The 27,511-nt window shown below is 42.0% G+C and overlaps 1 protein-coding gene and 1 long non-coding RNA gene across 3 annotated transcripts in view; one reads left to right on the top strand and one right to left on the bottom strand.

Moving 5' to 3' along the window:
- Positions 1-27,511, top strand: part of wdr11 (WD repeat domain 11) — a 162,255-nt gene that overhangs the window by 86,986 nt on the left and 47,758 nt on the right. For both annotated transcript variants that reach the window (XM_024424247.2, XM_042323426.1), the window contains exons 17-20: positions 22,467-22,573; positions 22,656-22,770; positions 23,757-23,928; positions 24,341-24,449. In XM_024424247.2, the coding sequence (XP_024280015.1) occupies positions 22,467-22,573; positions 22,656-22,770; positions 23,757-23,928; positions 24,341-24,449 (503 nt within the window). The remainder of the gene's footprint in view (positions 1-22,466; positions 22,574-22,655; positions 22,771-23,756; positions 23,929-24,340; positions 24,450-27,511) is intronic.
- On the bottom strand, positions 10,647-16,860 carry LOC121846688. The gene is made up of 2 exons (XR_006083635.1): positions 16,246-16,860; positions 10,647-13,851 (listed from the first exon to the last, which is right to left on the bottom strand). It is a non-coding gene; the product is annotated as an uncharacterized LOC121846688 (long non-coding RNA).

The following is a 27,511-nucleotide window of genomic DNA, read 5'->3' on the forward strand; positions in this document are numbered from 1 at the left end:
AACATGTTTCATTATTTATTTGCGGCTAAATTGATTTTATTGATGTATTATATTAAGTTAAAATAAGCGTTCATTCAGTATTGTTGTAATTGTCATTATTACAAATACATTTTATAAATCGGCCGATTAATCAGTTTAATCAGTAATTGGCTTTGTTTGTCCTCCAATAAACGGTATCGGCATTGAAAAATCATAATCGGTCGACCTCTACTCTCCAGACGTACTGTATACTCTAGTTCTCTACCTCCTCACTTCTGCTTCTCTTCTTCCTCTCCCTGCCCTTTTCTTTTAGACCCACTTTACTCTCCATACATATTCTCTACCTCATTCTTCACCTCTTCTCCACGCGCTTCTTTCTCTCCTCCCCCACTGATCTCCACTCTCCGTACATACTTTATTTCCCTCACCTCTTCCTTGTCTCTTTTTCAGTCCATTTCATTGATTTCTTCCGCTCAAATTGAATATCTGTGCTTAGCAAGCCTTTAACAGCCCTCTATTTTTTCAGAGAGCAGGCTGTCAGAGCTGTGGATGGTTTTATTTTGTGCTGTTCTAAATGGTTTATTTTGTTTTCCAATTCAGTGCACTTGGAGTTTTTGGGGGGCAAATTATATAATGCGACCTCTTACTAAGGCTTTTGCACACTCCCAGAGCGTAAGTGGGGATAGAACTGCAGCTCAAGATAGAACTTCAGCTCTTTTCTAACAAAGTCCACAAATGTTGATTCATTAAGGAGGGACGCGTTTAGTCTTCACCTTCGTGAGAAAGACTTTTGTCCTAAATCTCACGTCGCCATCAATGGTGAATGGTCCAACAAAGTTATTGGAAGTGTCTCACAATCCATTATCCTATAGGCGTCAGACTTAGTGGTAAAGAATTAGTCAATGTGTAAATAGAGTAAGTAGCGGCTTGAATAAAATGTGAAGTCTCTCTCACTTGGATAAAGGTATCTCCATACTTCAACCAATCCCACTTCTAGACCGTGGATAATCTGTGACTCCCTCATCTTAGAGGGTGGAGTTGATGGTGACATCTCCCCCCCATTAGGAGTAAGTCAGAGCTATTCTCCAAGAAAAGGTTATCTTTTTGATAAACCCTTGATCAATCATCCTCGTTGGGATCATACACTTTTAGCAATGATACATTCACCCCATCTATAGTTCCATCCACTAATATGAACCTAAACTCTGTATCCCTATGAAAGGAGCTGGCATTGAACTGACCTGTGCACTAGAATTGCTACCCCCCTTTTCCATTCTGATATATGAGATTAATAGAATATTGTATTAGCTCATGTTCTATTCAGTTTCTCATGCTCGTTATCCGATAAATGTGTTTCTTGCAGAAATGCAATCTGACATCCAAGTTGTTTCAACTGATAGGGTAATTAAGAAAAAGAAAGTACTCTACTCTATCAATGCCTTGCTTATTACCTTAATTGGTCCCTAATGTTTTATAAGCCGATGAGATGACATTTGAAACCATTCCAGTAAGAAAGGGAAGTTTGGTGGTAGTTTCAGCATGTCTCTGAGTAAGTGTTCAACCCACTGCACACTATAAATGTTATGCGACCCCGTAGAGTCTCAAGCTGCACCTCATAAACTTCTTGAGTGCCTCACACCTGTCCATGAGCTGTCTGTCCCTCCGTAGCAGGTATGAGAAGAGGCGGTCAGTGCGAATGCACCCATCCTCCACTGTTCTAACTTGATTCTCTGCCTCAGTCACCCTTTCACCGAGTCCCTTAACAGATTGTTCCAGCTTAGCTATGGGAGCTTGTCATCTTACTCAGGCTTTTGTTCATCTCCTGTCGGAATTTTCTGCATTGTGTTAGAATTGTGCTCACTTTGCTTGCCTGTGACGTGGGGGGGTGCGCATCACCATCGTCGGCACTATGTGGTGAGGGACTGCGGCTCCTCATGTCGTTTTGTTTTCCCTTCGGGACTGACTTCGTCAAATTGCTGGTGTTTCTTTTATGCCTACTCACACTGAATCTATTCCAGGTGTTTTACACAAACTTGGGGTAAAAAAAAAGGTGACTGGAGCTAGATTTAGTTTAGGATGGATGGTGCTGTGCCTAGCAAGCAGCCATTAGATAGATGACAGAAAATGCAGCTCTCTCGAGATCTCTTACTGGGGGCAGAAGGAGCACAGCCTGTTTTTAAATTATAGTTTTGGGGGGATATTAATCAAGAGGGATTAGGCTATTTCTGTTCTGCATGTGGTGTTCAGAGTTTATGCTCTTACAGAATTCTGCATGCACGGTTTTAATTGGGTGTTTGTCCCATTTGGCAAATTCTTGTTTTGTAAGCGGACCCTACACTTCGCTGCCATATATAGTGCAATTTGTTAAATTTTTTATTTGAATATTTTTAGCCAGTTCCTAATTGGTGCGTCTAATTTGATAGATATTTTAATGGCATAGAAAGCCCTCCTTGTTTTGTGTTTCAAATTGTTTTGTCACATATGTACGGTGCCTTCCGAAAGTATTCATACCCCTCGACTTATTCCACATTTTGTTGTTACAGCCTGAATAAAACATGTATTAAATAGATTTATAGATCCCTTAGTGACAGTGAAAACATGTTATTTTGAAATTATAGCACATTACTTGGGAAAATTAAATACAGAAATGTCTGATTTACATAAGTATTCATGCCCCTGAGTCAATACATATTAGAATCACCTTTTGCAGCGTTTTACAGCTGTGAGTCTTTCTGGGTAAGTCTATAAGAGCACACCTGGATTGTACAATATTTCTTCAAGCTCTGTCAAGTTGGTTTTTGATCATTGCTAGACAAGTCTTGCCATAGATTTTCAAGCTGATTTAAGTCAGAAATGTAACTAGGTCACTCATGAACATTTAATGTCATCTTGGTAAGCAACTCCAGTGTATATTTGGCCTTATTTTTAGGCTATTGTCCTGCTGAAAGGTGCATTTGTCTCCCAGTGTCTGTTGGAAAGCAGAATGAACCAGGTTTTCCTCTAGGATTTCGCCTGTGCTTAGCTCTATTCCGTTTATTTTTATGCTAAAAAAACTCTCTAGTCCTTGCCCATGACAAGCATACCCGTAACATGATGCAGCCACCACCATGCTTGAAAATATGAAGAGTGGTACTCCGTGATGTGTTGGATTAGCACCAAACATAACGCTGTATTCAGGACATAAAGTATTTTTGTTGTTGCAGTTTTACTTTAGTGCCTTATTGCAAACAGGATGCATGTTTTGGAATATTTTTATTCCGTACAGGATTCCTAAATTTCACTCTGTCATTTAGGTTAGTCTTGTGGAATAATTACAATGTTGTTGCTCTGTCTTCAGTTCTCATATTACAGCCATTCAACTCTGTTTTAAAGTCACAATTGGCCTCATGGTGAAATCCCCGGGCGGTTTCCTTCCTCTCCGGCAACTGAGTTAGGAAGGACACCTGAATATTTGTGGTGACTGGTTGTAATTGACACAATATCCAAAGTGTAATTAACCCCCTAGAGTCGATTTGATTCACCGTCCTGTCAATCTAAGTAACATAATAAATAAATCAAAATCTGTCAATTTAAGCGAGAGATCTGCCGATGTCGCAATTCCACATCTGTGGTGAAAGGCAGCAGAGCTGGAGCAGTGTTTGTCGCACCATGAGACATGCCAAAAATCGTTCTTCTCATGAAAACGTCTCTAGCACCCGAAACTGTTGGACCACTCTATGACCACTCTATGGGAAGTGGAGACTCATGAACACAATGCTGTTCTCGGTTTTGCTCATAAGTGTCATGGGACTCATCTGAAGGTAACCAGTACCAGTTAAAAACAATGGAAGTACCCCAAAAAAAGGGGTTAAATATGTGTAAAAAAATATATAATACACTGCTCAAAAAAATAAAGGGAACACTAAAATAACACATCCTAGATCTGAATGAATGATATATTCTTAAATACTTTTTTCTTTACATGTTTGAATGTGCTGACAACAAAATCACACAAAAATGATCAATGGAAATAAAATGTATCAACCCATGGAGGTCTGGATTTGGAGTCACACTCCAAATTAAAGTGGAAAACCACACTACAGGCTGATCCAACTTTGATGTAATGTCCTTAAAACAAGTCTAAATGAGGCTCAGTAGTGTGTGTGGCCTCCACGTGCCTGTATGACCTCCCTACAAAGCGTGGGCATGCTCCTGATGAGCTGGCGGATGGTCTCCTGAGGGATCTCCTCCCAGACCTGGACTAAAGCATCCGCCAACTCCTGGACAGTCTGTGGTGCAACGTGGCGTTGGTGGATGGAGCGAGACATGATGTCCCAGATGTGCTCAATTGGATTTAGGTCTGGGGAACGGGCGGGCCAGTCCATAGCATCAATGCCTTCCTCTTGCAGGAACTGCTGACACAATCCCGCCACATGAGGTCTAGCATTGTCTTGCATTAGGGGGAACCCAGGGCCAACCGCACCAGCATATGGTCTCACAAGGGGTCTGAGGATCTCATCTCGGTACCAAATGGCAGTCAGGCTACATCTGGCGAGCACATGGAGGGCTGTGCAGCCCCCCAAAGAAATGTCATCCCACACCATGACTGACCCACTGCCAAACCGGTCATGCTGGAGGATGTTGCAGGCAGCAGAACGTTCTCCACGGCGTCTCCAGACTCCAGACTGTGCTCAGTGTGAACCTGCTTTCATCTGTGAACAGCACAGGGCGCCAGTGGTGAATTTGCCAATCTTGGTGTTTTCTGGCAAATGCCAAACATCCTGCACGGTGTTGGACTGTAAGCACAACCCCCACCTGTGGACGTTGGGCCCTCATACCACCCTCATGGAGTCTGTTTCTGACCATTTGAGCAGACACATGCACATTTGTGGCCTGCTGGAAGTAATTTTTCAGGACTCTGGCAGTGCTCCTCCTGCTCCTCCTTGCACAAAGGCGGAGGTAGCGGTCCTGCTGCTGGGTTGTTGCCCTCCTACGGCCTCCTCCACGTCTCCTGATGTACTGGCCTGTTTCCTGGTAGCGCCTCCATGCTCTGGACACTACGCTGACAGACACAGCAAACCTTCTCGCATTGATGTTCCATCCTGGATGAGCTGCACTACCTGAGCCACTTGTGTGGGTTGTAGACTCCGTCTCATGCTACCACTAGAATGAAAGCACCGCCAGCATTCAAAAGTGACCAAAACATCAGCCAGGAAGCATGGGAACTGAGAAGTGGTCTGTGGTCACCACCTGCAGAACCACTCCTTTATTGGGGGTGTCTTGCTAATTGCCTATAATTTCCCACTGTTGTCTATTCCATTTGCACAACAGCATGTGAAATTTATTGTCAATCAGTGTTGCTTCCTAATTGGACAGTTTGATTTCACAGAAGTGTGACTGACTTGGAGTTACATAGTGTTGTTTAAGTGTTCCCTTTATTTTTTTGAGCAGTGTATATTATTATATATTTTTTACACATATTTAACCCCTTTTTTGGGTACTTCCAGTCTGGTTCATCCTTGGGAGCATATACAGTATAAACACCATGGGACCATGCAGCCATCATACCGCCCAGGAAGGAGATGTGTTCTGTCTCCTAGATATGAACATACTTTGGTGCGAAAAGTGCAAATCAATCCCAGAACAACAGCAAAGGACCTTGTGAAGATGCTGGAGGAAACACGTACAAAAGTATCTATATCCACAGTAAAATGAGTCCTATATCGACATAACCTAAAAGGTTGCCTCAGCAAGGAAGAAGTCACTGCTCCAAAACCTCCATAAAAAAGCCAGACTACTGTTTTCAACGGCACATGGGACAAAGATCGTAGAGAAGTGTCCTCTGGTCTGATGAAACAAAAATAGAACTGGTTGGCCATAATGACCATCGTTATGTTTGGAGGAAAAAGGGGGAAGCTTGCAAGCCGAAGAACACCATCCCAACCTTGAAGCACGGGAGTGGCAGCATTATGTTGTGGAGGTGCTTTGCTGCAGGAGGGACTGGTGCACTTCACAAAATAGATGGCATCATGAGGGAGGAAAATTATGTGGAAATTTTGAAGCAACATCTCAAGACATCAGTCAGGAAGTTAAAGCTTGGTTGCAAATGGGTCTTCCAAATGGACAATGACCCCAAACATACTTCCAAAGTTGTGGCAAAATGCTTAAGGACAGCAAAGTCAAGGTATTGAAGTGGCCATCACAAAGCCCTAACCTCAATCCTATAGAAAATTTGTCGGCAGAACTGAAAAAAATGTGTGCTATAGCAAGGAGGCCTACATCCCTGACTCAGTTACACCAAGTCTGTCAAGAGGAATGGGCCAAAATTCAGCCAACTTATTGTGGGAAGCTTGTGGAAGGCTACCTGAAACGTTTGACCCAAGTTACACAATTTAAAGGCAATGCTACCAAATATTAATTGAGTGTATGTAAACTTCTGACCCACTGGGAATGTGATGAATGTCGTAAAAGCTGAAATAAATCATTCTCTCTGCTATTATTCTGACATTTCACATTCTTAAAATAAAGTGTTGATCCTAACTGACCTAAGACAGGGAGTTTTTACTTGGTTTAAATGTCAGGAATTGTGAAAAATCTGAGTTTAAATGTATTTGGCGAAGGTGAATGTAAACTTCCGACTTCAACTCTATACATACATACATGCATACATACATGCGCATACAGTGGGGCAAAAAAGTATTTAGTCAGCCACCAATTGTGCAAGTTCTCCCACTTAAGATGAGAGAGGCCTGTAATTTTCATCATAGATACACTTCAACTATGACAGACAAAATTAGAAAAAAAATCCAGAAAATCACATTGTAGGATTTTTAATGAATTTATTTGCAAATTATGGTGGAAAACTTTTGTTATTGACCAAATACTTATTTATCTCAATACTTTGTTATATACCCTTTGTTGGCAATGACAGAGGTCAAACGTTTTCTGTAAGTCTTCACAAGGTTTTCACATACTGTTGCTGGTATTTTGTCCCATTCCTCCATGCAGATCTCCTCTAGAGCAGTGAGGGGCTGTTGCTGGGCAACACGGACTTTCAACTCCCTCCAAAGATTTTCTATGGGGTTGAGATCTGGAGACTGGCTAGGCCACTCCAAGACCTTGAAGCCACTCCTTCATTGCCCGAGCGGTGTGTTTGGGATCATTTTCATGCTGAAAGACCCAGCCACGTTTCATCTTCAATGCCCTTGCTGATGGAAGGAGGTTTTCACTCAAAATCTCACAATACATGGCCCCGTTCATTCTTTCCTTTACACAGATCAGTCGTCCTGGTCCCTTTGCAGAAAAACAGCCCCAAAGCATGATGTTTCCACCCCCATGCTTCACAGTAGGTATGGTGTTCTTCAGTAGGTATGGTGTTCTTTGGAACTCAGCATTCTTTGTTCTTTGTCCTCCAAACAAAACAAAGTTCTATTTTGGTTTGATCTGACCATATAACATTCTCCCAATCTTCTTCTGGATCATCCAAATGCTCTCTAGCAAACTTCAGACGAGCCTGGACATGTACTGGCTTAAGCAGGGGGACACGTCTGGCACTGCAGGATTTGAGTCCCTGGCGGCGTAGTATGTTACTGATGGTAGGCTTTGTTACTTTGGTCCCAGCTCTCTGCAGGTCATTCACTAGGTCCCCCTGTGTGGTTCTGGGATTTTTGCTCACTGTTCTTGTGATCATTTTGACCCCACAGGGTGAGGTAGATTTTCAGTGGTCTTGTATGTCTTCCATTTCCTAATAATTGCTCCCACAGTTGATTTCTTCAAACCAAGCTGCTTACCTATTGCAGATTCAGTCTTCCCAGCCTGGTGCAGGTCTACAATTTTGTTTCTGGTGTCCTTGGACAGCTGTTTGATCTTGGCCATAGTGGAGTTTGGAGTGTGACTGTTTGAGGTTGTGGACAGGTGTCTTATACTGACAACAAGTTCAAACAGGTGCCATTAATACAGGTAACGAGTGGAGGACCGAGGAGCCTCTTAAAGAAGAAGTTACCGGTCTGTGAGAGCCAGAAATCTTGCTTGTTTGTAGGTGACCAAATACTTATTTTCCACCATAATTTGCAAATAAATTCATTAGAAATTCTACAATGTGATTTTCAGAAAAATTCCTAATTTTGTCTGTCATAGTTGAAGTGTACCTATGATGAAAATTACTGGCCTCATCTTTTTAAGTGGGATAACTTGCACAATTGGTGATTGACTAAATACTTTTTTGCCCCACTGTATATCATTTTAAAGCTATTCTCGTTGTTAATGTTAGAGTTGCGTAAATTCGAATCTGGTATCAGGATAAATATAACAATGAGTCACCGATTTTATACTATGTATTTTTTATTCGCTAAGTAATAAATGGCAAATGCAACTTTTGTATATACGGGCTCACTGTAATACCACGCAGGGCAGAACAGAGAACTGACAAGATGTATGTAAACAGTATTCTTTATACTGTGATAGGCCAACAGACGGGTTGGAACTATGTCTATCACAGTAGAGGCTGGGCGTGGTTTAAACTTGCCCAGCCTATTGCAGGCGCTCAGGCGGGTCCCCACCTCTTGGCGCTTCTTGGAGTTCTCCCTCCGTCGATGTATAGATCCTTACTGTTCTGGTATCGCAGCCTAGTTAGAACAGTTCCTGCTATTGTGTTGTTCAGTATTTTTCCATCTCAGTTAAACCTCGTGATGACCACCCCTCCCTATCACAACTTTGTAAGATACAGCAAGTCACACCATGTGCTCAATATTGTTACATACAAACACAAGGACAAAGCATCTGCTGGGCTGTTATCTACAGTTTTGCAACATCCAGGTCACACCATGTTACTCAGTTCTTGTCACACACAAACAGGCAAGTAGCAAGCAGTTGTTTAATCTCATAATGATGCTCCAGTGCACAAAATGCAGAATCACCAGTCACAAAAAAATACCAACATCAGATGATATTTAATCATATAAAACCCTCATGTCAAATGTAAAACACAGGATAAAATAAAATGGTGTCCCCCTGTTGACACCCGCCAGGGTGTCACTCATTATCCTTATTTCAGCGGTCCCAACATAGTAATGTGTTAATAGCATTTCATGAAAATAATAAAACTTTTATTATCAATAAAACTGAATTATTATTTTATTTTTATTTTTACAGAAAAGCTGAAAATAAAAATCAACCAAGAAAAAATACAAATCAAGTGATATATGCTTATGTCTCCCCCTTTTGACAAAAACAGGATAAGACTTTATTGTTTATTGACATGTAAGATGTAGGATAAAACTTTGGTCATGGAAAACAGAGTAAAGCAGAGCAAATCATTATTATAAACCATCTGGTCCTCTCAGCTACTCCTATCCTGCACCAGGTGGGCACCATGCCACCCAGGGACTCTAAACCTTCACAACAGGGAGAACAAACATACTGGAAAGAAAACCCATCATAAAACAAATGTAAAACAAGGAACTGTGGTGGTGTAATATTTATTCTACTACCTCACCCACAGCATACCATGGGTCATCCTCAGTCAGTCCCATCCTCCCTGAAAGCATGCTTCAGTATCAGAATCTCCAACTGGAGCATCAAGCAAAGGCATCATGCCTGAAGCCTTCACCACATCTGTAACAGACTTCTTAAAACACAGTATGATGCAAGCAGCACAACACATAAGCAATAACAAAAATACAAGAATTAGGGTCAGAAATCCAGTAACCACCAAACCAGGCTCCCAACCAAGAGAACAGTCCAGACTCCTCCACCCCCGCCATGGTCCTCATCTCAGCAGATCAATACCCACTAAGGGCCTTAGATATACTACCATCTGGACTGGTGTTATTAGGAATATACGTGCAACTTTGTTCACCGAACATCTTGCAGACACCCCCCAGACTGGCAAGAAGCATATCCAAAGCAAGTCTATTCTGTCTGGCAACCCTAGATGTGGCCTCAAGCTGTTCAGACAGACCAGTGAGTGCATCATGGGAGTAATTCACAAAACGCTGTTGATTATAGTAGATATAATTAATCCATGCAGTCTGTCTTGCATCCACTATGGCTGGACCTATAACAGGTAGTAAGTGCCAGAGTCCATCATTCCTTCCCAAGGCCTGAAACTCATGAGGAACCCCAACTGGCACTCCCAACAGATTAGTGTGTATGTCAACTACATCCTCCGTCCATGGAGCACTACGTCTATGTCTCCCATGGGATGGAATGTTTTCAGGTCCCCTGGATACAGAACCCAACAGCTGTTTAGCAGTAACATTAACAATGGTCAGTGGAATTATCAAACTGGTCAGAGCACACGTACCTTGCCAGTATCCTCTAAGAATGGGTCTCAGCACTCTTTTGGGTGCACAGATCCACCACACATCAGCCAGACCACTAGTTTGGTTTAGGCCTGTAACTGGCCAAGTGGAATTAATGGTTATGTTTCTACTGCAATCCGCTTCAGGCTATCTCCCATAATCAATGCCATTACCTGTAGCCGTGATGCAACTGTAATTGCCCCCATATGCCTTAACACCCCAAGGGGCCCGATGAGGGGTACTGTAGGAGACACAAGGCTCAAAGAGGAACAGAGAGTTGAATTGGGCTGAACCTGGTAAAAACCTCTCAGAATACACAACCACCCCTCTCCTTCTCCTATAGCAAATGGGTGTGTAGCCAGAACAGGTCTAGCATGACTACAAACAATGTAACTCATGCAGTCCTTTCTTTTCAGGGTCTTAGCTGTATACCTCATATAAGACAGCCACAAATTGTCCCTACCATCAAAACCAGTCTCAGTGCCTAATTGATCAATAGCTGAATAGTCTCTAACATTAATTACCTGAATGGGATTTTTAACACAGTGGTGGCAGGTTCGGTCCAGGGGTGGTAGAGGAGTGTGTCTGGCCCTGGTTCGTCTGGGACCTCTGGTTTTGGCAGCACCTTAATAGAAAACACACCCATCGTGTCTGTCCCGGTCCTTTGTAGTCCGAGGGTGTAAGTGCCTGCATCAGAGAGCTTAATAGTTTTGATGGTTAGTAGGATTTCATCACCTTTACAAAGTTCAACAGTGCTCCCAGGTTTTCCCCATATCATGGAAAACCTATCCACCTTTGTGGGATCCCCTATGCTATAAGGATACCCTCTTCTCCAATCCCAGAACTGTCCCAAGTCGGTTATCATGTAATCCCCATACGGACACCCTCCCAATTTAATATAATTTAATTTATAATTTTCGTCCACTTGTTCTGTAGACATACATTCAGCACTCCACGGGTCAGAACCTGGAATCCGCTGGTACCTCACCATCTATTTCCATCGATTTCTCCAGAGTCCTGGAAATAAGGCCTCATACACAGGGAATTAGACAACAGCCCCATAAAACTAAAACAGTCACACAGGTGAATAAAGCCCATAATACAGTGATCATAATATTTTTTCCCATTTTCCGAACATGCTATCAAAACAATTAGTCAGAGAAGTATCCACCCCAGAGTTTTCTGCCAAACCGTGAGCCAGGGTGGTCAAACCAGCTGAGGCTTCGGGCACTGATTCGTCCGGAGCTGTGTTATTTGGGATATAAGCACAAACATGGTCCCGATAATCACGCATACTTCTCCCTTTTCAGCCAATAACATATCTAAAGCAATTCTATTCTGCCAAGCCATCAGCTGGTTGCTTCAGTCTGTTCTGCAAGCCCTTTAATAGCATCTCTGGTATAATTGTTAAAGCGCTGTTGATTATAATAAATATAATTAATCCAGTCCACGTCTGTGGAACCCCAATGTTATCAATGTATACGTTGTCAATAAGAGACGCGGATGGAGTCGCTCTTTTCTCCCAATTGGCTAAACTTCATGTCTCTGTGTTAAATGAGTGGGAATAGGCATTCCCAAATGTACAAGGACATAATCCTGTCCAATCTGTCGGTAAAACCTCGCCCTGACATTTCCCAAGTGTACTGTACCGGGCCAAACGGTAATAATCTCCTCAGGTCACTGTAAAGGGAGGAACCTGTGGATATAAATCGTGCAAGTCAATGCAACTGTCATCTGGCATTCCTGCTTTCGTGAACAGCTTTACCATACCGGCCTAAACTCCTCTACCCAGAACTGTACTAGGGTGTCAACCAAGACCTGGTCATATCCATACCACAACCCTAGATCCTCCTTCATTTCTGTTTAAAGGGTTAGGCGTATCTTTATGCAATTACATCCCTCTCTCCTGATTACAATCAAAAACTATCACCTTCACTATACTCTACCTTCTTCCATACTGGGTGAGTGGATTCATATAGGCCTCTCTCTCCAAATGAGCTATGACCTGTGTCCACGATCAATATGGGATCCTGCACCGATATATGCCATAATGGCTCAGAGTCCTAGACTGCCATGTAGTTAGAGACTCCATCTTGATCTACATAAAACTCCATTGAGAGATCCTTCCCAACCTCTACTCTAACTTCCTGTCTACCCAGATCTAGGGATCTCTTATGCTTATTTTGGAACAAAATCCTCATCGTCTAAACCATGGGTCAAATTACCACTCTCCGCATACTCAAGTAGGACGTGCTGTATCAGGAATATGTCACCCACGATAAAACAGCTCAGACGAACAGCTTCCATGTGAAGCCCCACCCTCTCCCGAGAACACATCACTTAGCAAGAGCCAGACACATCTTCACTTCTATGAACAAAAACAGGGATGAAAAGACAGGGAGGGTTACTTCATTTGAGAGATGGCCCCCGGAATTCTGTTCATTCCAGTTCTCCTCTCGAACACTGTTTATTGTTCGACAGTGTCACTGTGTCTTACCCTCCCACCGTGCGATATGAATCCGAGTCCTTGGTATGGTCCCCCCAACAAGCCTCTGGGACTGGATTGAGTGACTTCACCTGTAGTTCACCTGTAATGCATAAAATCCTGGACATACAGGCTTGGTTAACAAACAGTTTCTCATGTGTTTTATCTGATTATATCTTTAACTTCTATGCCCATTTGTTAGCTACATTTTTTAAAATTATTAGTTTCTTATCCAATAGGCCCCATCCTATCCTAGACCACAATTTACCTATCCCCCTTTTGATACCTGGCTCTGCCCAGGTAACAACCTTACCTACTCTAAATAATGACTTAGGTAAGATTAGTATATTATCCTTCTGTTCTGACATTATCATGTAGGAGCGCCCCTTTCATTTTCCACATGTCCAATTCTCCCTTTTGTCTCCACTCAGTAACTTATCTACACATTCTGTTATCTTTGCTCGTCCTGGCTCCTCTTCTAAAACTTCTCCTCTCTGCTCTCCAACCTTCAAGGCCTCTGCAGTGCGGGGGAGGGCTCTTCTGTCTGCCTTTTCCCCTATCTGTCTGTAGCTCTTTTTCTCATGTTTCCACATTTTAACTAAATGTCTCACTGTTTGGCTTTATCTAAACTCATGGATTTTTTTAGAAAAACTTGTCTATGGTGGCAATTTCTAAAGTTCTTATCTAGGTTAATTCAACTTTTTAAACTGTATTACCCATGACCACAAATTCATTATTCAAATGGCACCCCTTTGTGGCTGATCAGACAACCCGGGAGAGTCATGAAAGCAGGTCAAAGGTTACACCATCCCCTTACATTTGTGTTCCATACCATATTAGACATATTAAAGAACCCTTTATCCTTAAAATAAAATAAAAATCGCTTGTGTAATTAAAACTCATAAAATAAAAAACTCATAAGGTTCCATATGTGAGCGTGCCTCTTTAAAATACCTTTGCACTAAAACAAATAGTTCTAACAATTGTTTTATGTGTATATATTTGCAAACCTTAATGGATAATCAAGACTTCCAGACCTTTTTCAATTTGGTCGTTTATGGCCGCTCTCTCCCCCACTCTCCCGAAGATTATAATCCCAGGAGGCTTCTAAAAGTGAGACACAACACGCCTAACTAGCATTCACTATGCTACTTCGATTCAGAAACTCAATAAGTGAACTATAACTAAACCTAATGATAATTCCCCTTTGACTCAAATCATTAATTATAAGTTTTAAACATCGTCTACGTATATGTTTACTTAAATGAACATGCTACCCTTAGATACAATTAAACCTGATAACATTATTATCCAATGTATTACTTTTTCCCCCTGCCGCAAATGTCGTACATTTCTCAGTGTAAGAAATCCGTAATTTAATCCCAGATATTTAATAAAAATGCATTCGCATTCTCCCATGGCTCCTTTAATTTACTTATTTTAGATAACTCCCATCCGTCCCGGAATAAAGAATCCTACTTAACCACGCCAGAACACAATGTTTGACTAAGTTAAATCAAACCCTAAAATTGACCATAACCAGTAAACAGATAAACAAACCACTTTTATCAGCAAAAACAAACTATACGAAAACTCACTACTATAATGCTTCAGATGGCAAAATTACTCCGAGACTCACGTTTACATCTGTTAGTTCCTCAAGAAAAAAGAAAGAAAAAAAAAAAAACTCAAATAATTAGTCTCGATGTTTCATGTTTTATTCGTGTTTCTCCAAATTGTCTCCCCAAAATACTTCTTAAATACCCAGCCATTAGACACACACACAACTGTAATAAACCTATACTGGCCCTTTAACATAAAAAACTCAGCCTGCAATCCACTCTGCGGGCCTTTCATTGTTCCCCATAATGAAAACAGATTCTAATGTTTGTATACCTTAACCTCCTGTTTAATTTCAATGGTGTTATCTGAACAATCAAACCAAAATCAATAACCGGGAAGTACTTGTGTAAATTAATTAAAAGAACAAAATGAATCTACCTTATTTCTCAGCACTTGGTTTGAACACCACTCCCTTCTTTCATCGACCACAACCGTCACCCTGTACCTAGTGTATATCTTATCTATTACTCAGTGGCTCAATTAATGTTTAACGTAAGTATGTTCAGATGTTGATTATGTAATTCTACAATATTAGTATAGTTCAAACCTCATAATATAAATCTACACACAGAATTTTACGTTAATAGAGTTTAACACTTTTTCCAACAGTCATGCACACCCCCTCAATATTCTATGATATAAACATCTCATCAGCAAGCCTGCGACTTTTTCAACATTCTCACCAGTACCATCTCCAACTGAAATACCTAATGTACCACACTCGCTTGGTCCCCGACCTCATTCATACCGATATTAGTCAAGTGTATTTCATGCACACGATTTGAGTCTCACAAATCTTCATTCACGCCAGTAAGCTTCAATTTACACCATACACACACACATCTTCATTCACCCCAGCAAGCAGACCAGTGGGAGACGCGATGGCCCCGCCTTCTGTTCATTCTCTGTACAGCTTCTCACCCAGTCTCTTCCACTCCTTACCCTCTCTGCCTTCATTCAATTCTAGAGTGGACTTCAGCGTTTTCAACACCTTTTCTATTTCCAACGACATTTATGTACACTACAATACTGTCAACAACCTATGCCTTTACTCAAACCCACGTGGTACCCTTTCCCTACGGCTAAATCGGCCCCCAATTAGGTCTAAAGTAAGAACTCAATTATGCACTGTGGGTCCCCTAGGGTATTAAGTAGTCTAGTGTCCCCCGGATTATCACCTTTACTTCAATACCAAATGTACAAAATAAAAAATACAATCACTCCATATGACTAACGTGTCAACCGGATCACGTTTCTAGTACAACTTAATGCCTCACTCAAACTTGGTAGTCAGTGCACCGACTTTACTACCCAATGTACTTCACACACACCTATGCTTTGTTAGGACCTTAGAGAGACCCTTTCCCAAAGGCTAAATCGGTCTCAAGTCCGAGTAATCAATTTAAATATCCGTCATTCACACTTGGCCCTGCCTAGTACATCACATTCGCATCATATGGCTTTCCATTCGCACTTTGGTGGTCACTCGTTACCCACCACTCATACATGTAGTCCCAGACTATCCAGTCACACTTTTATAATCAGCTAGAATGAATCATACATGTAGTCCCAGACTATCCATTCAAGCTTTGGTGGTCACCCATTACCCACCATTCATACATGTAGTAAGTGTTTTCTGTTACCACCTACCAGCCAGGCATACTAGTACATCCCATACACAATGCACCATTAAATATTGTTGATCAATAATAAAATTGCAGTTGCCAATGGAGATATTACTTTCTCAACTATTTTCCAATCTCACACATCATAATAGTTTAAATTTAGTAACTTACATCAAACAGGTGTCTCACAAAACTACATTTGGATAACTCCAATGTGCAGAACTTTAGTTTTTCACAACAGGTGTCTGCTTACCTCTTTTAGTTGACCGGTCAGGATTTGTGAGACACACCGTCCGACGACAGTACTGGCCAATCGGCCGGACAATTTCCAGCGTCGTCCTTCTACCAGATCACATCGGTGGTCACCAAATTGTTAGAGTTGCGTAAATTTGAATCTGGTATCAGGATAAATATAACAATGAGTCACCGATGTTATACTATGTATTTTTTATTAGCTAAGTAATAAATGGCAAGTGCAACTTTCGTATATACGGGCTCACTGTAATACCATGCAGGGCAGAACAGAGAACTGACAAGATGTATGTAAACAGTATTCTTTATACTGTGATAGACAGGCCAACAGACGGGTTGGAACTATCACAGTAGAGGCTGGGCGTGGTTTAAACTTGTCCAGCCTATTGCAGGCGCTCAGGCGGGTCCCCGCCTCTTGGCGCTTCTTGGAGTTCTCCCTCCGTCGATGTATAGATTCTTACTGTTCTGGTATCGCAGCCTAGTTAGAACAGTTCCTGCTATTGTGTTGTTCAGTATTTTTCCATCTCAGTTAAACCTCGTGATGACCACCCCTCCCTATAATAACTTTGTAAAATACAGCAAGTCACACCATGTGCTCAATATTGTTACATACAAACACAAGGACAAAGCATCTGCTGGGCTGTTATCTACAGTTTTGCAACATCCAGGTCACACCGTGTTACTCAGTTCTTGTCACACACAAACAGGCAAGTAGCAAGCAGTTGTTTAATCTCATAATGATGCTCCAGTGCACAAATGCAGACACCTCACACAACCAACATCAGATGATATGTAATCATATATATACTAATGGCTATAATGTAAAACACAGGATCCAACATTAATCCCACCATAGTGTCCGATTTCAAATAGGCTTTTCAGCGAAAGCACTACAAACGATTGTTAGGTCTCCCAAACCACAATAAGCACAGCCATTTTCCAGCAAAATATAGCATTCACAAAAACCAGAAATAAAGATAATTCAAGGTTAGTGATTAATTTTATCTTCATCAGATGACACTCATAGGAATTTGTTAGGCAATACAATACAAGCATATTTTGTTTGATAAAGTTCATATTTATGTTAAAAAAATCTGAGTTTACATTGGCGCGTTAGATTCACTAGTTCCAAAAACATCAATTGATTTTGCATAGCCACATCATTCAACAGAAATACTCATCATAAATGTAGATGATAATACAGTTATACACATAGAATTATAGATATACCTCTCCTTAATGCAACCGCTGTGTCAAATTTCAAAAAACCTTTACGGAAAAAGAAATGCATGCAATAATCTGAGACGGCGCTCAAAAGTAAAAACACCACAGCCGCAAAGATGGCGTCAACATAAACAAGAAATGACATGATAAATATTCCCTTACCTTTGATGATCTACATCAGAAAGCACTCCAGGAATCCCAGGTCCACAATAAATGTTTGTTTTTTTCGGAAATGTCCGTTATTTATGTCCAAATACCTTCTTTTGTTAGCGCGTTTGGTATACATATCCAAATGAGCGAGTGCCTGTTTTTTTTTTTTTTTCTCAAAATGTTTTCATGTGTGAGTTTTGTAAATAGTAGATCCTTGTTATGTTAGTCTTTAGGAATACACTGTTTGTACATATTTATAAATATTTCTTTTTTTTTTATGGTCAGCGTTATATCGGACAAAAACTTCAAAAAGTGAAATTACCGGTCGAAGAAACATTTCAAACTAAGTACAGAATCAATCATTAGGGTGTTTTTAGCATATAGCTTAAATAAAGTTCCAACCGGAGTATTCCTTCTTGTCTACGTGAGCAATGGAACGCAAGTGACGACCATGAGGCAAAAGTGCGACAACAAAATGGCTGCTTGGTGGACATCTGATGCATTCTGCTCTCATTCACTCCCACAACAACATAGAAGCCTCATTATAATTTCTATTGATGGTTGACATCTAGATACAAGTGTTATACACAGAATTAAAGATAGACTTCTCCTTAATGCAACCGCTGTGTCAGATTTCCAAAAAACTTTACGGAAAAAGCATAATCTGAGAACGGCGCTCAGAGCCCAAAATATCCGCCATTTTGGAATCAACAAAGTTAGTAACAACACCATAAATATTCACTTACCTTTGATGATCTTCATCAGAAGGCACTCTCAGGAATCCCAGTTCGACAATAAATTACTGATTTGTTCCATAAAGTTCCATCATTTATGTCCAAATAGCCACTTGTTGTTACCGTGTTCAGCCCAGTAATCCATCTTCATGAGGCACGAACATTTCGTCCAGACAAAAACTCGAAAAGTTACGTTACAGTCCTTTAGAAATATGTCAAACGATGTATGGAATCAATCGTGAGGATGTTTTTAACATAAAACATCAATAATGTTCCAACCGGAGAATTACTTTGTCTTCAGAAAAGCATTGGAACGAGAGGTAACCCTGTCGGGAGCGCACGTCATGAAACCGAGGCTCTCTGCTCTCTACTCAGAGGCCTCATGAGCCCCTTCTTTATAGTAGAATCCTCAAACCAGTTTCTAAGGACGGTTGACATCTAGTGGAAGCCCTAGGAAGTGCAACCTCATCCATATCTCAATGTGTATTCGGTAGGCCAAGCTTTGAAAAACTACAAACCTCAGATGTCCCACTTCCTGGTAGGATTTTTCTCAGGTTTTCGCCTGCCATATGAGTTCTGTTATACTCAGACATCATTCAAACAGTTTTAGAAACTTCAGAGTGTTTTCTATCCAATACTAATAATAATATGCATATATTAGCATCTGGGACAGAGTAGGAGGCAGTTCACTCTGGGCACGCTATTCATCCCAAAGTGAAAATGCTGTTGCTTGTAATCCATGGCTTCTTGTTGGGGTATGTACGTACGGTCACTGTGATGGCAATGTCATCGATGCAATTATTGATGAAGCCAATGACTGATGTGGTTTACTCCTCCTCGGTATCGGAGGAGTCCCAGAACATATTCCAGTCTGTGCTAGGAAAACGGTCCTGTAGCTTAGCATCTGCTTCATCTGACTGCTTTTTTATTGATCTAGTCACTGGTGCTTCCTGATTTAAATTGTTGCTTGTAAGCAGGAATCAAGAGGATAGAATTATGGTCAGATTTGCCAAACGGAGGGCGAGAGAGAGCTTTGTATGCGTCTTTGTGTGGAGTAAAAGTGGTCCTGTTTTTTTCCCTCTGGCTGCACATTTAACTTGCTAATAGAAATTTGGTGAAACATATTTAAGTATCCCTGTATTAAAGTCTCCGGCTACTAGGAGTGCCACCTCTCGGTGAGCGTTTTCTTGTTTGCTTATGACGGAATACAGCTCATTCAATGCTGTCTCTGTGCCATCCTCAGTCTGTGGTGGTATGTAAAACAGCTATGAAAAATACAGTTAAAAACTCTCTAGGTAGATAGTGTGGTCTACTGCTTATCATGAGATACTCTACCTCCTTAGAAATCGTAACACAGCTGTTATTTACAAAATACATAGTCCACCACCCCTTGTCTTACCAGACGCCAGTAAAGCGTATAACCAGCCAGCTGTATGTTGATAGTGTCGTCGTTCAGCCACGACTCCGTGAAGCATAAGATATTACAGTTTTGAATGTCCGGTTGATAGTTTAATCTTCCGTGTAGGTCATCGATTTTATTCTTCAAAGATTGCACGTTTGCTAGTAGAATGGAAGGAAGTGAGGGTTTGTTCGATTGCCTACGAATTCTCAGAAGGGAGCCTGCCCTCTAAACACTTTTTCTCCGCCTCCCCTTCACGCAAATCACGGTGATCTCAAATCAAATCAAATTTTATTTGTCACATACACATGGTTAGCAGATGTTAATGCGAGTGTAGCGAAATGCTTCTGCTTCTAGTTCTGACAATGCAGTAATAACCAACAAGTAATCTAACTAACAATTCCAAAACTGCTGTCTTATACACAGTGTAAGGGGATAAAGAATATGTACATAAGGATATATGAATGAGTGATGGTACAGAGCAGCATAGGCAAGATACAGTAGCTGATATCGAGTACAGTATATACATATGAGATGAGTATGTAAACAAAGTGGCATAGTTAAAGTGGCTAGTGATACATGTATTACATAAGGATGCAGTCGATGATATAGAGTACAGTATATACGTATGCATATGAGATGAATAATGTAGGGTAAGTAACATTATATAAGGTAGCATTGTTTATATATTTACATCATTTCCCATCAATTCCCATTATTAAAGTGGCTGGAGTTGAGTCAGTGTCATTGTCAGTCTGTTGGCAGCAGCCACTCAATGTTAGTGGTGGCTGTTTAACAGTCTGATGGCCTTGAGATAGAAGCTGTTTTTCAGTCTCTCGGTCCCAGCTTTGATGCACCTGTACTGACCTCGCCTTCTGGATGATAGCGGGGTGAACAGGCAGTGGCTCGGGTGGTTGATGTCCTTGATGATCTTTATGGCCTTCCTGTAACATCGGGTGGTGTAGGTGTCCTGGAGGGCAGGTAGTTTGCCCCCGGTGATGCGTTGTGCAGACCTCACTACCCTCTGGAGAGCCTTACGGTTGAGGGCGGAGCAGTTGCCGTACCAGGCGGTGATACAGCCCGCCAGGATGCTCTCGATTGTGCATCTGTAGAAGTTTGTGAGTGCTTTTGGTGACAAGCCGAATTTCTTCAGCCTCCTGAGGTTGAAGAGGCGCTGCTGCGCCTTCTTCACGATGCTGTCTGTGTGAGTGGACCAATTCAGTTTGTCTGTGATGCGTATGCCGAGGAACTTAACTTGCTACCCTCTCCACTACTGTTCCATCGATGTGGATAGGGGGGTGTTCCCTCTGCTGTTTCCCGAAGTCCACAATCATCTCCTTAGTTTTGTTGAATTTGAGTGTGAGGTTATTTTCCTGACACCACACTCCGAGGGCCCTCACCTCCTCCCTGTAGGCCATCTCGTCGTTGTTGGTAATCAAGCCTACCACTGTTGTGTCGTCCGCAAACTTGATGATTGAGTTGGAGGCGTGCGTGGCCACGCAGTCGTGGGTGAACAGGGAGTACAGGAGAGGGCTCAGAACGCACACTTGTGGGGCCCCAGTGTTGAGGATCAGCGGGGAGGAGATGTTGTTGCCTACCCTCACCACCTGGGGGCGGCCCGTCAGGAAGTCCAGTACCCAGTTGCACAGGGCGGGGTCGAGACCCAGGGTCTCGAGCTTGATGACGAGCTTGGAGGGTACTATGGTGTTGAATGCCGAGCTGTAGTCGATGAACAGCATTCTCACATAGGTATTCCTCTTGTCCAGATGGGTTAGGGCAGTGTGCAGTGTGGTTGAGATTGCATCGTCTGTGGACCTATTTGGGCGGTAAGCAAATTGGAGTGGGTCTAGGGTGTCAGGTAGGGTGGAGGTGATATGGTCCTTGACTAGTCTCTCAAAGCACTTCATGATGACGGATGTGAGTGCTACGGGGCGGTAGTCGTTTAGCTCAGTTACCTTAGCTTTCTTGGGAACAGGAACAATGGTGGCCCTCTTGAAGCATGTGGGAACAGCAGACTGGTATAGGGATTGATTGAATATGTCCGTAAACACACCGGCCAGCTGGTCTGCGCATGCTCTGAGGGCGCGGCTGGGGATGCCGTCTGGGCCTGTTCACGAGAAAGCAGTATATCATTTGCGTCGGGCTTGTCAGTCGTTAACGGGATTAAAAGGATTCTGCCAGTCATTAGTGAGTAATCGCAGTCCTGATGTCCAGAAGTTATTTTCCGTCATAAGAGAAGGTAGAGGCAACATTATGTACAAAATCAGTTTAGAAATAAGTTACAACGCAAATAAACTAACAAAAAACACAATCGGTTGGGGACACACAAAACGTCAGCCTTCTTCGGCGCCATTGTCACTGATGTAAGACAGATGTATTCATTGCAGTTTCTATCTATTAATTGTCCAAATGCATGGCCACTTTCCCACGCTATATTGGTATAGAAATGTCCCAAATGCCTTACTATACTTCATTCACAAACATTCTATGAATTTATGAAAACGTAAAAATGACCATATCTAAGATGTCTCTCTTAATATTTTAATACGATTTAATGTTGCTAAAACGATGTCAGTTCCTCTTTAAGTTGATTACCAGAGGATTATTATGGAGTGATTGTAGGAATTTCTGAGTGAGAGTTATTTGGTTAAAGTTGCTTGGGTTGCTCTCCTCACCTCATAGCACCATCACCCTCTCTTCCTATGTATGTTGCAGGGCAGTATGGGTAGCATTGCGTGCATCGCCTGGAAGGGAGACACTCTGGTTCTCGGTGATGTGGACGGGAACCTCAACTTCTGGGACCTCAAGGCCCGTCTCTCCAGGTAACAAGTCACGTGTGTGCTCATGTGTGTTCATTCATCCGAGCATGCGTGAGTGTGTGTAGTACCTCAATGTTTGTTCCAGGGGGATCCCTACTCACCGTGGTTGGGTGAAGAAGATCCGTTTCGCACCTGGGAAAGGGAACCAGAAGCTACTGGTCATGTACACAGATGGGGCAGAAGTCTGGGACACCAAAGAGGTGAGAGTTATTTTTCTCTATTGGTCCTTCCTCTTGTAATAGCATCTAGAGACATTCCGTGTACATTTTATCAAGGTTCAAAACTTCAAGAATAACCTATGGGCCAAATTCACACAGATTGTCCCACTAGCTAAAAGTTCGACTTTGTGTGAATTCAAAATAGGGTGCCACACTAAATGATCGACTGAAGGTCTGCACTTTGATTGACCCTCCTTCATCAAAGGTCCTCCCCAGAATGATTTTCCTAAGGCATCGTATGCATTTCTGTAATTTACTGTACCAAGCGCTTTTAGTCAGTGCATTTCACTAAGACGATAAACCACATGTAGGCATTACAAGTAAAACACTTTCCTCAATAAAGCAGCTATCAGCAAAATCAGTGTTACAAAAAAGAAAAGTGTTAGTACAACAAAGCCATGTGTTAGTATTATTTATATACACTACCGTTCAGAAGTTTGGGGTCACTTAGAAATGTCCTTGTTTTGGAAAGAAAAGCAAATGTTTTTGTCCATTTAAAATAACATCAAATTGATTGTTCAAAAATAAAAGATTTAAGATGGGCAAAAGAACACAAACACGGAGACGCTTTTGCGCCCAGCGGCAGGCAACAGATGGCGTGGGCGGGAGTGAGAGAAAGGATGAAGAAGAGGGAAAAATATAGGAGAGATCTCAAACGCACCAGTGCTCTCTTGACTGCTGTCTCAGACTCCTACTCGCACGCACGCACGCTCATACACTCAAACACAGACATCTGTATGGACAATTTTAAGTTTCATTTTGACAGTTTGACAGGTTGGTTTCATGTAAATGTTTTATTTCCTATCATCTGTCAATCTAATCCTAAATATTATCCAATTAACATCCAACCTCAAATCAATTGGAGCACATCATTTCTAAACCAATCATATAACAATGCACCTTCCCCTGACCAATCAGAACTTCTGTTGTGTATCCATGCTCCTCCCCCTGATCTCTGATCCCTGTAGGTGAACATGGTAAGCAGCCTGCGGATTGGTCGGAATGTGAACTATCGTATCCTGGACATCGACTGGTGCACCTCTGACAAGGTGGTGTTAGCCTCTGAGGACGGCTGCATCCGTGTGCTGGAGATGGCTATGAAGTCTGCCAGCTACAGGATGGATGAACAAGACCTGACCGGTGAGAGATTGGAGAGAGAGGGAAGCGAAGAGAAAGGGCATATAGGCTTAGTGGAAGTAGAGCTGTGCCCGGATTCTCCACCCTTCTCCCGAAGTCCAGTCATGAATTTCTGATCATTGGATTGGTGAAATAATCGGCTAAAGGGACTTTTCAGCATTGTTAAATCCATAGTGTGCAGATCCATAGTAGAATCAGGATGCAGCCTGCCACAGTCTCTGAGAACAGTGGAGTAATTAATTAGTTTCCGTATTTCATTGTTTATTGTCAAATTGTAGTTCAAACTACTGATATAAATAGTTGAGCGATGAACACTGAACATTTACAGTATTAAGGGTAGTTATCTGACACAAGCAATTGCCCCAACTTCCTAATGCTCTTTTGACCTGTAAACCTTGACCTCTAACCCCCTCAGATCCTGTGTGGTGTCCATACCTGCTGCTCCCCCGTGCTGCCCTCACCCTGAAGGCCTTCCTCCTGCTGCAGCCCTGGTCTGGCACATTCACCATGGACATCACACAAGTGTACGTATCAGCTCTAAATGGGTCCCACATTAACCCTCTTGAGTCTATTTAGCGTAATAACAAAATCCCCATATAAATCTGTCTGTTTGAGCATCTGACGATAATGGCCTTCCACATCTGCGGTACAAGGTGGTAGAGCTACAGCGGTGTTTGTCAGACCCTGACACAACCTGAAAGTCGATCTTCTCACAGAAACGTCTGTAGCGTCCGAACGGTCTGGCCTACGGACTATTATGACCCCTCTATGGGAAGGTCTCTCATGAACACGTACACTACCTTTCAAAAGTTTGGGGTCACTTACAATAGCAAAAAAATGTGTCCATTAAAATAACATCAAATTGATCAGAAATACAGTGTAGACATTGTTAATGTTGTCAATGACTTTTGTAGCTGGAAACGGCAGATTGTTTTATTGAATATCTACATAAGCGTACGGAGGCCCATTATCAGCAACCATCACTCCTGTGTTCCAATGGCAACTTGTGTTAACTAATCCAAGTTTATCATTTTAAATGGCTAATTGATCATTAGAAACCCCTTTTGCAGTTATTTTAGCACAGCGGAAAACTGTTGTTCTGATTAAAGAAGCAATAAAACTAGCTGCCTTTAGACTAGTTGAGTATCTGGAGCATCAGCATTTGTGGGTTTGATTACAGGCTCAAAATGGCCAGAAACAAAGAACTTTATTCTGAAACTTGTCAGTCTATTCTTGTTCTGAGAAATGAAGGTTATTCCATGCGAGAAATTGCCAAGAAACTGAAGATCTCGTACAATGCTGTGTACTACTCCCTTCACAGAACAGCTCAAACTGGCTCTAACCAGAATAGAAAGAGTAGTGGGAGGCCCCGGTGCACAACTGAGCAAGAGGATAAGTACATTGGAGTGTTTAGTTTGAGAAACAGACACCTCAAGTCATCAACTAACAGCTTCATTAAATAGTACCCGCAAAACACCACTCTCAACATCAACAGTGAAGAGGCAACTCCAGGATTCTGGCCTTTTAGGCAGAGTTGCAATGATAAAGCCATATCTCAGACTGGCCAATAAAAATAAAAGATTGAGATGGGCAAAAGAACACAGACACTGGACAGAGGAACTCTGCCTAGAAGGCCAGCATCCCGGAGTAGTCTCCTCACTGTTGACGTTGAGACTGGTGTTTTGTGTGTACTATGAGCCAGCGGGCTGCAAGATATTTTCCTTCAATCACCACCCCCTTACCTCTCTCTTCCATCTGCCCCCCCGCCCCTCAGCTCCGACCGGGAGGGAGGGGTGGTCCAGCATCCCTCCTCGAGGGCATCGGCATGTCCATGGGCTGCACCTGATCTGATCTGTGGATCACAGAGAAAGCAAAGGGCTGTAATGATAGGAACCAGCGGGTGACCGGGCGTTACTGTCCTTATTCCGTGACATCCAAACCAGGGCTGCATGGTCCGTTACGAGGGTGAAGTGCCGTCCCAATTAGTCAGTCTTTCCCCACAGTGTAATTTGTTCCCTCATCAACAGCTACGTGCTAATGTACACGACTGGGTTTTTCGCTAAAATGGGCTTGATTAGTCAGAAGTACTCCTCAGTTTCATCAGCTGTCTGTGGCTGGTCTCAGACAATCCCGCAGGTGAAGAAGACAGGTGTGGTGGTCCTGGGCTGGTGTGGTTACGGTTGTGAGGCCAGTTGGACATGCTGCCAAATTCTCTAAAACGACATTGGAATCGGCTTATGGAAGAGAAATGAACAATTAAATTAACAGCTCTTGTAGACATTCCTGCAATCAAATATATCCCAATTGCACACTCCCTCAAAACTTGAAACATCTGTGGCATTGTGTTGTGTGACAAAACTGCACATTTTAGAGTGGCCTTTTGTCTCCAGCACAAGGTGCACCTGTGGAATGATCTTGCTTTTTAATCAGCTTCTTGATATGCCACACCTGTCAGGTGGATGGATTATCTTGGCAAAGGAGAAATGCTCGCCAACAGGGATGTAAACAAATGTGTGCAAAACATTTCAGAGAAATAACCCTTTTGTGCATATGGAACATTTCTGGGATATTTTATTTCAGCTCATGGAACAAGGTACTAACACTTTACATGTTGCATTTATTACTGATCAGTATAGATTGAACAACAATAACTAGAAATGATTTCTGATTCATACACAATGTTTGGAGAAAGGGAGACTTTTGCCCTGAGACGAGTGGGAGGGAGGGAGAGAATTTGAAAAATTCATATATTTCATATTTGAAAAATTCTCCATATCCATCAATACTTGTTTTGCTTGGTCGCAAATGGGTCTTCCAAATGGACTATGACCCCAAGCAAACTTCCAAAGTCGTGGAAAAATGGCTTAAGGACAGCAAAGTCAAGGTATCGGAGTGGCCATCACAAAGCCCTGATCTCAAACCTATTGAAAATTTGTGGGCAGAACTGAAAAAGCGTGTGCCAGCAAGGAGGCCTGCAAACCTGACTCAGTTACACCAGCTTTGTCAGGAGGAATGGGCCAAAATTCACCCAAATTATTGTGGGAAGCTTGTGGAAGGCTACCCAAGACGTTTGACCAAAGTAAAACAATTTAAAGCCAATGCTACCACATATTAATTGAGTGTATGTAAACTTCTGACCCACTGGGAATGTGATGAAAGTAGTTCTGACATTTCACATTCTTAAAATAAAGTGGTGATCCGAACTGATCTAAGACAGGGAATTTTTACTTGGATTAAATGTAAGGAATTGTGAAAAACTGAGTTTAGATGTATTTGGCTAAGGTGTATGTAAACTTCTGACTTCAACTGTACATGGGTCACCATGGAGGTTCAGACATACACATTGGCGTGTATGATGGCTAAATGCTCACCTCGCCAAGGTTATTTTGAGTTGTCAGGGTTCTGATTATGTATCTTGCTAAGCCAGCATGCCCTCTTTGGCTTTCTCACCTATGTCAAGATGTTTTTTTAAATTATATTAATATATTTAAAAAATATCATAATATTCATTAAATACAGCCAGTCTAGGAAATTATAACAGTTGGGCTATTAGCAGCTCCGTTTGTATGAGGCTTGTTGACATCCC

Source organism: Oncorhynchus tshawytscha, linkage group LG06 (genome assembly GCF_018296145.1).
Source record: "Oncorhynchus tshawytscha isolate Ot180627B linkage group LG06, Otsh_v2.0, whole genome shotgun sequence".
Lineage (NCBI taxonomy): Eukaryota > Metazoa > Chordata > Actinopteri > Salmoniformes > Salmonidae > Oncorhynchus > Oncorhynchus tshawytscha.